The sequence below is a fragment of the Salvelinus sp. IW2-2015 genome, linkage group LG20 (genome assembly GCF_002910315.2).
Source record: "Salvelinus sp. IW2-2015 linkage group LG20, ASM291031v2, whole genome shotgun sequence".
Classification (NCBI taxonomy): domain Eukaryota; kingdom Metazoa; phylum Chordata; class Actinopteri; order Salmoniformes; family Salmonidae; genus Salvelinus; species Salvelinus sp. IW2-2015.
The window spans coordinates 13,305,590-13,319,691 of record NC_036860.1 but is presented as its reverse complement, the minus strand read 5'-3'; the positions used below and the strand labels follow the sequence as shown (position 1 = coordinate 13,319,691).

The following is a 14,102-nucleotide window of genomic DNA, read 5'->3' as shown; positions in this document are numbered from 1 at the left end:
GTTTTCAAGGCTGTGGTTATCAACACCTCAGATATGCACTGGATCAATCCATTCTGAGCAGATCCACATCAACTTTACTTTCAACAATAAAACTCTTCATACTGAGCTGAATTTGCCTGGTTGCCTGGCAACAACTTAGTCTCACATAGCACTAGCCTAGCCAACTTTAGATTAGCCTAGCATCTCACCAGGAACTTGCGTTTCTGTTTCCAGTGGGAGCCCTGCGCGTTGGTGTGGCGGTGGGCCTCTGTCACATGGTGAATCAGCTCCCACTCCGAGCTGTCGGGCTCCGGACGCGTCTGCAGGGTCTTCACAATCTCGTCCTTCTTCCTCTTCTCCCTGTTCTCCTCAATCAGACGCCGCTTGGCTACCCGCTTAGAGTCGTCCAGCACCACTAAGGACACAAACAGAGTTGTTTTGTGAACCTACTGTATTTCAGTACTAAATGTAGAGGTAATGGGAGTGTAAAGCAGTGAGAAGGTAGGTGTGATTGACACTCATSGAGTGTGTGTGTGTCACTCACGGTCCATGGCCATGCCAACTGCAATGCATTTCCTGAAGCGACACAGTTGGCACTGGTTCCTTGTGATCTTGTCGATGATGCAGCAGCCATCGTACTTACAGGAGTAAGCCGGGTGAAGGTTCTTCTGGATAGTGCGCCTGAAGAAACCCTGTGGACATTGGTTGCATCAACTTCGTTATTTCAAAGTACGTTATCAACATAATGACGTTGTATCAACCACGTTGCTAGTTTTTTAGCTTAGGGACTAAGTTTACAAAAATACAACTGGTTCTGCAATGTTGAAAATCCCATGTGTGGAGAACAATTTTAGAAGAAATAGGGAACCTTTTTCTTTAAGAAAAGTGCAAGGGTGACAATATATGCTATTTGGACACAATTGTATAATTTTTTTTTTTAAATGTCACTAGTATAATATGTCAATAATTTTGCAATAATTCTCGATAGTTAAATCAAAAATAACACGAACTCAATTAATGCATATACAAAGGAAAATCAGGTTACTCCCTAGTAGTTACTGTGGAATGCCTAGGTCATATAAAATTTGACCAAACCAGTCCTTGAAGTCCTACAGGCCAGTCATGGGCCATGTCTCTCACCTTGCAGCCCTCGCAGGTGATGCAGCGGTAATGGTAGCCGGTGGCCTTGTCTCCACATACCACACACGGCTCATCCTTCTCCAAGTAGCTGGGGATGTATCCTTGGACAGAGAGGCTCAGTGCTGAGGGAGAGATGGAGAGGAGGAGGAGAGAGGAAGTGGAGGAGAAAGGAAAAGGGAGTAGAGGAAGAGGGAGTAGAGGAGGTAGAGGGAGATCAGGAGAGGGGAAGCAAAGGAGGAGGAAAGACAAAGTGGAGGAGAAATTAAGAGGATGAAGAGGAGGGAGGAAAAGGGAGTACACGAGGAGGAAGAGAAGGAGGAGAGAGTAGAGAAGGAGGAGAGAGCAAGGAAGAAGAGAAGGAGAAGAGAAGTGTTAACACAGGAGCAACAAAAGCACATATACAGTAGAAGTGTGTATGCGTGTGTTTGATTAGGTCTGTGTGTTTCCTGTGTGGGCACACACACAGTTGAAGTCGGAAGTTTACATACACMTTAGCCAAATACATTTAAACTCTGTTTTTCACAATTCCTGACATTTAATACTAGTAAAAAGTCCTTGTCTTAGGTCAGTTAGGATCACCACTTTATTTTAAGAATGTGAAATGTCAGAATAATAGAGAGAATGATTTATTTCAGCTATTATTTCTTTCATCACATTCCCAGTGGGTCAGAAATTGACATACACTCAGTATTTGGTAGCATTGCCTTTAAATTGTTTAACTTGGGTCAAAAGTTTTGGGTAATAAGTTGGGTGAATTTTGGCCCATTCCTCCTGACAGAGCTGGTGTAACTGAGTCAGGTTMGTAGGCCTCCTTGCTCGCACAAGCTTTTTCAGTTCTGCCCACAAATTTTCTATAGGATTGAGGTCAGGGCTTTGTGATGGCCACTCCAATACCTTGACTTTGTTGTCCTTAAGCCATTTGCCACAACTTTGGAAGTATGCTTGGGGTCATTGTCCATTTGGAAGACCCATTTGCTACTAAGCTTTAACTTCCTGATTGATGTCTTGAGATGTTGCTTCAATATATCCACATAAAGTTGTCCTGCTGACATCTATTTTGTGAAGTGCACCAGTCGCTCCTGCAGCAAAGCACCCCCACAACATGATGCTGCCACCCCCGTGCTTCACGGTTGGAACAGTGTTTTTCGGCTTGCAAGCTTCCCCCCCTTTCCCCCAAATAACGATGGTCATTATGGCCAAACGGTTATATTTTTGTTTCATCAGACCAGAGTACATTTCTCCAAAAAGTACAATCTTCGTCCCCATGTCAGTTGCAAACCGTAGTCTAGCATTTTTATGGCGGTTTTGGAGCAGTGGCTTCTTCCTTGCTGAGAGGCCTTTCAGGTTATGTCGATATAGGACTCATTTTACTGTGGATATAGATACTTTTGTACACTTTTCCTCCAGCATCTTCACAAGTCCTTTGCTGTTGGTTCTGGGACTGATTTGCACTTCATCAGAACACGTCTCCTTCCTGAGCGGTATAAAGGCTGCGTGGTCCCATGGTGTTTATACTTGCGTACTATTGTTTGTACAGATGAAACGTGGTACCTTCAGGCGTTTGGAAATTGTTCCCAAGGATGAACCAGACTTGTGGAGGTCTACAATAATTTTTCTGAGGTCTTGGCTGATTTCTTTTGACTGTCCCATGATGTCAGCAAAGAGGCACTGAGTTTACATTTAAGTCATTTAGCTGACGCTCTTATCCAGAGCGACTTACAAATTGGAAAGTTCATACATATTCATCCTGGTCCCCCGTGGGGAATGAACCCACAACCCTGGCGTTGCAAGTGCCCTGGCGTTGCAAGCGCCATGCTCTACCGAAACTGAGCCACACCTAGTTTGAAAGGTAGGCCTTGAAATACATCCACAGGTATACCTCCAATTGACTCAAATGATGTAAATTAGCCTATCAGAAGCTTCTAAAGCCATGACATCCATTCTTTGAATTTTCCAGGCTGTTTAAAGGCACAGTCAACTTAGTGTATGTAAACTTCTGACACACTGGAATTGTGATAACAGCGAATTATAAGTGAAATAATCTGTCTGTAAACAATTGTTGGAAAAATTACTTGTGTCATGCACAAAGTAGATGTCCTAACCGACTTGCCAAAACTAGTTTGTTAACAAGAAATTTGTGGAGTGGCTGAAAAACKAATTTTAATCACTCCAACCTAAGTGTATGTACATTTCTGACTTCAACTGTACAGTATACACACACTCCCATATACACATCTACCCACCCACACCACTCTGACCTAATATCACTCCAGGGGAAATCCTAAAGTCACTCACCACCTAAAGTCTTCAGAGTAGAGAACCACATTTACCGCATGGCGGTGCCAAGACTACACAGCTGAAACATATTTATTCCTGACAATTCTAACTTGGAGTCCCCTCTTTTCAAACGATCTACTTAAATTAAAATGGTTGTCTCTCCAATTCATCTCCTGAAACGCATGCCCTTTGTCTAAAACACTGAAAGCAATTTGGCAGATAAACCATATGGTATGTGGAGTAAGTAGAGAAAATAAATACTAACCACCTAACCACCTAGGAATGCTGTCCCCCCCTCATAAAAACAAAAGCTTTATAGAAGGGTATCAAAAGCATGTGGCTGAGTGGCTAGAGAGTAAGTGCTTAGAACAGCTACATGATACAACCATTTGTAAATGAGCATCGACTTGTCCTTCACTGAGGAATGGTGGCCAATGGCTTGCACGTGAACTTACCAGACATGCTCTTCACCGAACATGTGCTGTTCTTTCTCTTCCTTTTTGGGCCATCAGGCCACCTGGAGAGAGGGAGGGAGAGAGACAGACAGAAACATAGAGAGACAGAAACAGACAGAAGGGTAGAGAGAGAGGGGGATAGATAAAAGAGAGAAACGGAGAATGTCACTTTTTCCATTCGAACACACAACCAGCACCTTTAAATAACATTCCACCAACCAATCCCCAACTGCCCTGTAACCAAAAATCCCACCACACCCAAAAACACTATCAAAACAACTACAAAGCAGGGCAGCCATACAAATCTCTTCACAAGCCGTTTACCATTTCATTGACAGGACAAACTACCTCCCATCCCCCGAACAACATATTATTCTGAAAATTGCCTAATGTTATTCAGTTACTAGGCTCACAGTAACCTGGTTCCTATATGTAATCCACATGACATGACCATTTTAGTAACCTCACAAAACATACACCAGGCATACAACATCTGGACTACAGCCTGAAAAGACATGAGGGAGAGGTACTGAGGTAGAGGTACTGAGGGAGGGAGAGAGTGTTAGCGAGAGAGACCGTAGAAACAGAGGGGAGAGCTAGAAAGAGAAAGGTGTGCAATTGAATCACAAACGTCCTCAAAGGTCACTTCCACTTAGAAAACGGAGGTTTGCTAGCACACGCTACACACATTACCATCAGTTGATACCCAATGTTACAACACATCTATTTGGGTATTTCGGTTTTATTTTAACATCAAAGTCATTGACGTGTGCTGCTGCTCCCCTTTCTTTAGCCTGGTCAAGCAGGCTGACCACTGCACTCACGCTTCCTTTCACAAGAGAAGCTAATCGCGGAATCAGGCTGGTTTCATAAGGACATGTTCTCTTGGAATCAGAGACCTCTTTCACTGTGCTGGACGAGTCCCCGTGTCCTTCTCTACGCATATCCTCTCCGACATGGTCAATATGATACGGTCACTCCCTAACAACACCATTYGTTTTTGCCTCTCATTCACCCAGCCTCAAGTGTTCTGTGGTTATGTGGAGGGTACAGTGCCAGGACATTCATTTAACCACGCACGTACACACACGCACGTACAGGCGTCACAAGAGACTAATTCCCTTGACACCATCATTCATCCATGTATGACAGTTTTACAGATCAACCTCCGTCAAGAATCCTCTTAAAATGTGCTTCATCTAAATKACTGGTCTATCTTTAYATAACATCAAGTTGCAGTTGAAGTGAGAGGCATTATGATTGGCTTAGCACATTGCCTTCAATGTGAGTTCAGTGATAGAGATTCTCCGTCCTCTATCCCCCTCTACCTGTCCCCTCTCTACCCCTTTTCTCCATTCAATCTCTCTCCCGGTTCCCCCTCTCCCCCCTTCTCCATCAGAGATATGTTAATCCCAAAATGGTCTCTCCTCCTTTTCAAATGTGATGATGCATGCTAGATTGTTTTCCATTTCTTTCACAGTAAAGGTGCGCTGAAAGCAACAACGTTCAACTACATTTCAAATACACTGGTCAACTTGGCTTTGGCTGTCATATGCACACACACACACACACACACACACACAGAGAGACACACAGAGAGAGACAGAGAGAGACACACCTGTTGATGCAATAGGGTTGCAGAATATGCATGGCTGTAGTCTGTATTTCCCCCTGAGAGATCTGTATAGTATATCCTTCCAGAGCGATCCTCTCGGTACAGTATCTGGGATGCTGTGATGTTCGCTGGGTGCTTCAGCCCTCAGTACTCTCTCTCTCACACTCCCTCCCTCTCCTTTTCTGGCAGGGAGTACGTTACTTTGCTTTCACTCTCCCAACCCCTCTCCCTCTTTCCATCTCTCTCTCTCATGCTTTCATCTGTTGACGACCCCCCCGATGACAGGCAATTAGTGATAACTATCACCTCATGTGACAGAGCTTTAGAAGACACCTCTCCCTRTTCCATCCCTTCTCAAAATCCCTCAGTCGTCGTCCTCCTCAGAATGACTTGATCTTCAATCCCAAATCACAGAGGCTTTGCTTATATAATCATGGAGATTGTAGAATACAATGGGACCCACAGCTAACATGTTGTGACATTATTATGGAACACCAGGTAAGTATTCCAGTGATTGTCTTTTAATGGTGTTACAAAGGAAAATAAAATAGGTAAATATGCTTGATTGATCAATAATATCAATGGGTTTAATCAATGGCTCTTCTTTTTCAGTGTTTTGAAGCTCACTGCCGGGTTGAATTTAGAGAAACCACAAACTGAAACAAGCAGATTTTTATATATACACTGAACAAAAATATGACGCAACGTGACAATTTAAGATTTTACAGAGTTACAGTTCATATAAGGAAATCAGTCAATTGAAATGAATTAATGAGGGCCTAATCTATCTATCTATTTCACACAACTGGGAATAAAGATATGCATCTATTAGTCACAGATACCTTTCAAAAAAAAGGAAGGGACGTAGATCAGAAAACCAGTGCCTATTTGCCTCCTGCAGCGCAACACATCTCCTTTGCATAGAGTTAGTTAGCGACATGGGGACGTGCATTATCATGCTGAAACATGAGGTGATGAGGCGGATGAATGGCATGACAATGGGCCTCGGGATCTCGTTAGGTTATCTCTGTGCATTCAAATTGCCATCGATAAAATGYAATTGTGCTCATTGTCCATTATGCCTGCCTGCCTGCCCATACCATAACCCAACCGCCAGCATGGGGTACTATGTTAACTACATTGACATCAGCAAACCACTCGCCCACACAATGCCAGAAACGTGGTCTGCGGTTGTGAGGCTTGTTGGACGTACAGCCAAATTCTCTAAATTGACATTGGAGGTGGCTTATGGTAGAAAATGTACATTCAATTCTCTGGCAACAGTTCTAGTAGACAATCAGAGTCAGCAAGCCAATTGCACACTCCCTAAAAACTTTAGACAACTGTGGCATTGTGTTGTCTGACAAAACTGCACATTTTAGAGTGGCCTTTTTTTGTCCCCAGCACAAGTGTAATGATYATGCTGTTTAATCAGCTTCTTGATATGTCACACCTGTCAGGTGGATGGATTATTTTGGCAAAGAGAAATGCTCACTAACAGAGATGTAAAATAATTTGTGCACAAAATTTGATTTGAGAGAAATAAGCTTTTTGTGCGTTGGAACAGCTCATGAAACATGGGACCAACACTTTACATGTTGCGTTTATATTTTTGTTCAGTGTGTATATACACAGTACCCATCAAARGTTTGGACACACCTACTCATTCAAGGATTTTTCTTTATTTTTACATTGTAGAATAATAGATAAGACATCACAACTATGAAATAWCACATATGGAATCATGTAGTAACCAAAATAATCTTAAACAAATCAAAATATGTAATGAAAATGCAAATGACCCGAGTCAATACTTTGTAAAAGCACATTTGGCAGCGATTACATCTGTGAGTCTTTATGGGTAAGGCTAAGAGTTTTCTACACCTGGACAATCCAGGTGTAGCAACATTTGCCGATTATTTATTTCAAAATTCTTCAAGCTGTCAAATTGGATGTTGATCATTGCTAGACAACCATTTTCAGGTCTTGCCATAGATTTTCAAGTAGATTTAAGTCAAAACTAACATGGCCTCTCAGGAACATTCACTGTCTTATTGGTAAGCAAGTCCAGTGTAGATTTGGCCTTGTGTTTTAGGTTAGTATCTTGCTGAAAAGTGAATTCATCTTCCAGTGTCTGGTGGAAAACAGACTGAACCGGATTTTGCCTGACCTTAGCTTCATTCAGTTTCTTTTTTTATCCTGAAAAACTCCCAGGTCCTTACCCATAACATGATGCAGCCACCACTATGCTTGAAAAAGTTAATTGCTTTGCCACATTTTTCGCAGTATTACTTTAGTGCCTTGTTGCAAACAGGATGCATGTTTTGGAATATTTTTATTTTGTACAGGCTTCCTCTTTTTTCCCCTGTCAATTAGGTTAGTATTGTGGCGTAACTACAATGTTGTTGACAGCCTGTAACTGTTTTAAAGTCACCATTGGCCTCATGGTGAAATTTCGGAGTGGTTTCCTTCCACATCGGCAACGGAGTTAGAAAGGATGCCTGTATCTTTGTAATGACTGGGTGTAGTGATACACCATCCAACGTGTAATTAATAACTTCACCATGCTCAAAGGGATATTCAATGTCTGCTTTTTAATAAAATCTACCAATATGTGCCCTTCTTTGCGAGGCATTGGAAAACCAATGATTTGGTTGAATCTGTGTTTGAAATTTACTGCTCGACAGAKACCTTAAAGATAATTGCATGTGTGGGTTACAGAGATGAAGTAGTCATTCAAAAATCATGTTAAACACTATTTATGTAACTTATTATGCGACTTGTTATTAAGCACATTTTTACTCCTGTACTTACTTAGGCTTGCTATAACAAAGGTTGAACACTTGACATTTCAGCTTTGATATTTTATTACTTTTCAAACACTAAGAAAAACATAATTCCACTATTACATTCTGCTTTTTTWAAATTCAGGCTGCAGTACAACAATATATTTCATAATTATCTCCTTCATAATTATTATTTGATTAGATATTATGTATTGTACCACAAACACCAATGCAATAACRGTCATTACCGCAACAGTTTTCCAAGTCCAAAAAAGTAATAAACAAATCCAATTCTAATATWTTTTTTTAACATTGCATTCAGGCCAAAGAGTTCAATCTTGGGTTCATCAGACCAGAGAATGTTGTTACTCATGGTCTAAGARTAATTTAGTTGCCTTTTAGCAAACTCCAAGCGGGCTGTCATGTAGCTTTTATTGAGGAGTGGCTTCCATCTGGCCACTCTACCATAAAGGCCTGATTAGTGGAGTGCTGCAGAGATGGTTGTCCTTCTGGAAGGTTCTTTCATCTCCACAGAGGAACTCTAGAACTCTGTCAGAGTGACCATTAGGTTCTTGGTCACCTCCCTGACCAAGGCCCTTCTCCCCCTATTGCTCAGTTTGGCAGGGCAGCCAGCTCTAGGAAGACTCTTGGTGGTTCCAAACTTCTTCCATTTAAGAATGATGGAGGCCACTGTGCTCTTGGGGACCTTCAATGCTGCAGAAATGTTTTGGTACCCATCCCGAGATCTGTGCCGCGACACAATCCTGTCTCCACGGACAATTCCTTCGACCTCATGACTTGGTTTTTGCTCTGACATGCACTGTCAACTGTGGGACCTTAAATAGACAGGTGTGTGCCTTTCCAAATCATGTCCAATCAATTGAATTTACAACAGGTGGTCTCCAATCAAGTTGTAGAAACATCAAGGACGATCAATGGAAACCGGATGCACCAGAGCAAAATTTTGAGTCTCATAGCAAGGGGTCTGAATACTTATGTAAATAAGGCATCTTTTTTATTTTTAAAACATTTGCAAAAATGTCTAAAAACCTGTTTCCATGTCATTTTGGGGAATTGTGTGTAGATTGATGAGCGAAATGTTTTATTTAATACATTTTAGAATAAGGCTGTAATGTAACAAAATGTGGAAAAAGTCAAGGGGTCTTAATAATTTCCGAATGGACAGTATATACAAAAGTATGTGGACAGCCCTTCAAATTAGTGGATTTGTCTATGACAGCCATACCCGTTGCTGACAGGTGTATAAAATCGAGCACACAGCCATGCAATCTCCATAGACAAATATTGGTAGGAGAATGGCCTTAGTGAAGAGCTCAGTGACTGTCAACGTGGCACCGTCATTGGATGCCACCTTTCAAACAAGTCAGTTCATCAAATTTCTGCACTGCTAGTGCTGTTATTGTGAAGTGGAAAYGTCTAGGAGCAACAACGGCTCAGAAGCGAAGTGGTAGGCCACACAAGCTCACACAGTGCAGTGCCGAGTGCTGAAGCGCATAAAGAAAATCATCTGTCCTCGGTTGCAACAATCACTACCGGGTTCCAAACTGCCTCTGGAAGCAACGTCAGCAAAATACCTGTTTGTCAGGAGCTTCATGAAATGGGTTTCCATGGCCAAGCAGGCGCCCACAAGCCTAAGATCGCCATGCACAATGACAAGCGTCGCTGGAGTGGTGTAAAGCTCACCGCCATTGGACTCTGGAGCAGCATAAATGCGTTCTCTGAAGTGATGAATMACGCTTCACCATCTGGACGAATCTAGGTTTGACAGATACCAGGAGAACACTACCTGCCTGAATGCACAGTGCTGACTTTAAAGTTTGGTGGAGGAATAATGATCTGGGGCTATTTTTCATGGTTTGAGCTAGGTCCCTTAGTTCCAGTGAAGGGCAATCTTACCGCTACAGCATACAATGACATTCTAGATGATTCTGTACTTCCAATTTTGTGCCAACAGTTTGTGGAAGGCCCTTTCTTCTTTCAGCATGACAATGCCCCCGTGCACAAAGCGAGTTCCATACAGAAATGGGTTGTCGAGATCAGTGTGGAAGAACTTGACTGGCCTGAAATCAACACCATCGAATATCTTTGGGATGAATTGTAACGGCGAATGGGAGCCAGGCATCAGTGCCCGACCTCACTAATGCTCTTGTTGCTTAATGGAAGCAACTCCCTGCAGCAATGTTCCAACATCTAGTGGAAAGCCTCCCAGAAGAGTGGGGCCTTTTATAGCAGCAAAGGGGGGGGGGGACCAAATCCATATTAACGCCCATGATTTTGGATTGAGATGTTTGACGAGCAGGTGTCCACATACTTTTGGTCATGTAGTGTAGATATAAACCACATCAGGGAACAGGGCATCCTTTTTAAGGCCTTACGGTTGCTTAGATACCTTTGTATGTAGTGGGTCTAGTCAAGGCTTAAGATGTTTGATACGTCTTGACAACTGACTGACTGGCCAAACATAATTTGTTTCTTTACTGTACCTTTCATTAYATTGAGATCAGGTTAACCTCTTTGGGCTATAGGGGCAGTATTGAGTAGCCTGGATAAAATGTGCCCAATTTAAACGGCCTCGTACTCAATTCTTGCTCGTACAATATGCATATTATTATTACTATTGGATAGAAAACACTCTAGTTTCTAAAACCGTTTGAATTTTGTCTGTGGGTAAAACACAACTCATTTGGCAGCACACTTTCTGACCAGGAAGTGGAAAGTCTGAAATCGATGCTGTGTTCAAGGGCCTGCCTATAAATGGGCATGATACGTATGACTATACGTGCACGTCATACACCTTCCCCTAGATGTCAAGACGAAGTGAGAGGAGAAATGAGTTGATTATCTTGGTCTGACATATAATGCATCCTCTTGGAATGACGTGTCCCCCATTTTAGGTTTTCTGGAAGGCGCGTGGAGGGACCTGTTATTGCCTACTGGAAAGCTGTCGTTATGGGCGAATACTATCTCCGGCTTTGTGTGTGTCTGCCTATTAACTCGGCTGGGTTCTTGGACTGCATAGCTTTCAGTAATCAAGGCTGTGATGTCACACACTGGCATCACTGATCTGACTAGTAGCTGATGTCACTATCTGGCCGTGATTAGAAGTACTGTGCTTTGCGATAAAGTCAACTATGTTAACCATCTAGTAAACTAACACGCGTATCCAGGGATGATGGCCAGTGTGTGACATCACAGCCTTGATTACTGAAAGCTATGCAGTCCAAGAACCCAGCCGATTAATAGGCAGACACCACACCGGACGTATGAGTGAATAGGTAGCTCAGGGACAGGACCAGATACATAAGGTAAAGAGGATCTGTGAAAAGGAACCAGCCAGCTGACCATTAACCTTTACAGCTCGGCGTTCCGCTACGGAACTCCTCCCACATTCCACTGAAAGGCAGAGCGCGAAATTCAAAAAATATATTTTTTTAGAAATATTTAACTTTCACACATTAACAAGTCCAATACAGCTAATGAAAGATACACATCTTGTGAATCCAGCCAACATGTCCGATTTAAAAAAAATGTTTTACAGGAAAACACCACGTATATTTATGTTAGCTCACCTCAAATAGAAAAAAAGCACAGACATTTTTCACAGCACAGGTAGCATGCACAAAACCAACCAAAACTAACCTAGAACCAACCAAACTAACCAAGAAACAACTTCATCAGATGACAGTCTTATAACATGTTATTCAATAAATCTATGTTTTGTTCGAAAAATTAGGCATATTTGAGGTATAAATCAGTTTTACATTGCAGCTACCATCACAGCTACCGTTAAAAATAGAACTGAAGCAGCCAGAGTAATTATAGAGACCAATGTGATTACCTAAATACTCATCATAAAACTTTCTGAAAAATCGATGTGTACAGCAAATTAAAAGACAAACATCTTTGAATCCAGCCAATATTTCCGATTTTTTAAAGTGTTTTTACAGCGAAAACACAATATAGCATTATATTAGCTTACTACAATTGCCTACCACACTACCGCATTCATTCATCAAGCACGTTAGCGATAGCAATAGGCACGTTAGCGTTAGCGAATAAACCAGCAAAAAGATATTAAATTCACTAACCTTCATAAACCTTCCTCAGATGACAGTCCTATAACATCAGGTATACATACACTTATGTTTGTTCGAAAATGTGCATATTTAGAGCTGAAATCCGTGTTTATACAATGTGCTAACTAGCATATTTTTCCCAGAATGTGCGGATATTTCTATTAGACTCTCACCTATTCTGACCAAATAGCAATTCATAAACATTACAAAAAATACATGTTGTATAGGAACGATAGATCCATTAGTTCTTAATGCAATCGCAGTGTTAGAATTCTAAAAATATCTTCATTACGACATAAGACTTAGTTATGGTAAGGGAATAACCAAAACCTGAGCGCAAAGCTACTAGTACACAGTTCGACAGATATATGAAATAGCATCACAAAATGGTTCTTACTTTTGCTGATCTTCCATCAGAATGTTGTACAAGGGTCCTTTGTCCAGAACCGGTCTTTGTTTGGATTCAGAACTGTCTTTTCCCTCTTGAATTAGCAAGCACACTGGCCAAGTGGTGCTAAGCTCTCCTTCGTGAACCAAACGCAAACAACGCAACACGCCTAACACGCCTAATAAATTTCAAATATTCTAATAAAACTATATTGAAAAAACATACTTTACGATGATATTGTGACATGTATCAAATAAAATCAAAGCCGGAGATAGTATTCGCCCATAACGACAGCTTTCCAGTAGGCAATAACAGGTCCCTCCACCGCGCCTTCCAGAAAACCTAAAATGGGGGACACGTCATTCCAAGAGGATGCATTATATCTCAGACCAAGATAATCAACTCATTTCTCCTCTCACTTCCTCTTGACATCTAGGGGAAGGTGTATGACGTGCACGTAAGTCATACGTATCATGCCCATTTATAGGCAGGCCCTTGAACACAGCATCGATTTCAGACTTTCCACTTCCTGGTCAGAAAGTGTGCTGCCAAAGTGAGTTGTGTTTTACCCACAGACAAATTCAAACGGTTTTAGAAACTAGAGTGTTTTCTATCCAATAGAAAAATAATATGCATATTGTACGAGCAAGAATTGAGTACGAGGCCGTTTAAATTGGGCACATTTTATCCAGGCTACTCAATACTGCCCTATAGCCCAAAGAGGTTAACCTGATCTCAATATAATGAAAGGTACAGTAAAGAAACAAATTATGTTTGGCCAGTCAGTCAGTTGTCAAGACGTATCAAACATCTTAAGCCTTGACTAGACCCACTACATACAAAGGTATCTAAGCAACCGTAAGGCCTTAAAAAGGATGCCCTGTTCCCTGATGTGGTTTATATCTACACTACATGACCAAAAGTATGTGGACACCTGCTCGTCAAACATCTCAATCCAAAATCATGGGCGTTAATATGGATTTGGTCCCCCCCCCTTTGCTGCTATAAAAGGCCCCACTCTTCTGGGAGGCTTTCCACTAGATTTTGGAACATTGCTGCAGGGAGTTGCTTCCATTAAGCAACAAGAGCATTAGTGAGGTCGGGCACTGATGCCTGGCTCCCATTCGCCGTTACAATTCATCCCAAAGATATTCGATGGTGTTGATTTCAGGCCAGTCAAGTTCTTCCACACTGATCTCGACAACCCATTTCTGTATGGAACTCGTTTGTGCACGGGGGCATTGTCATGCTGAAAGAAGAAAAGGGCCTTCCACAAACTGTTGGCACAAAATTGGAAGTACAGAATCATCTAGAATGTCATTGTATGCTGTAGCGGTAGATTGCCCTTCACTATCTCTCCTTCTG

General features: G+C 41.8%; 1 protein-coding gene across 2 annotated transcripts in view; it reads right to left on the bottom strand.

The window, feature by feature from the left end:
• The window catches only part of LOC111980598 (thyroid hormone receptor alpha), a 130,388-nt gene that overhangs the window by 32,139 nt on the left and 84,147 nt on the right, over positions 1–14,102 (bottom strand). For both annotated transcript variants that reach the window (XM_024011412.1, XM_024011411.2), the window contains exons 4-7: positions 3,852–3,913; positions 1,120–1,241; positions 524–671; positions 189–394 (exon numbers count right to left, since the gene is read on the bottom strand). In XM_024011412.1, coding sequence (XP_023867180.1) covers positions 189–394; positions 524–671; positions 1,120–1,241; positions 3,852–3,913 — 538 coding nt within the window. The remainder of the gene's footprint in view (positions 1–188; positions 395–523; positions 672–1,119; positions 1,242–3,851; positions 3,914–14,102) is intronic.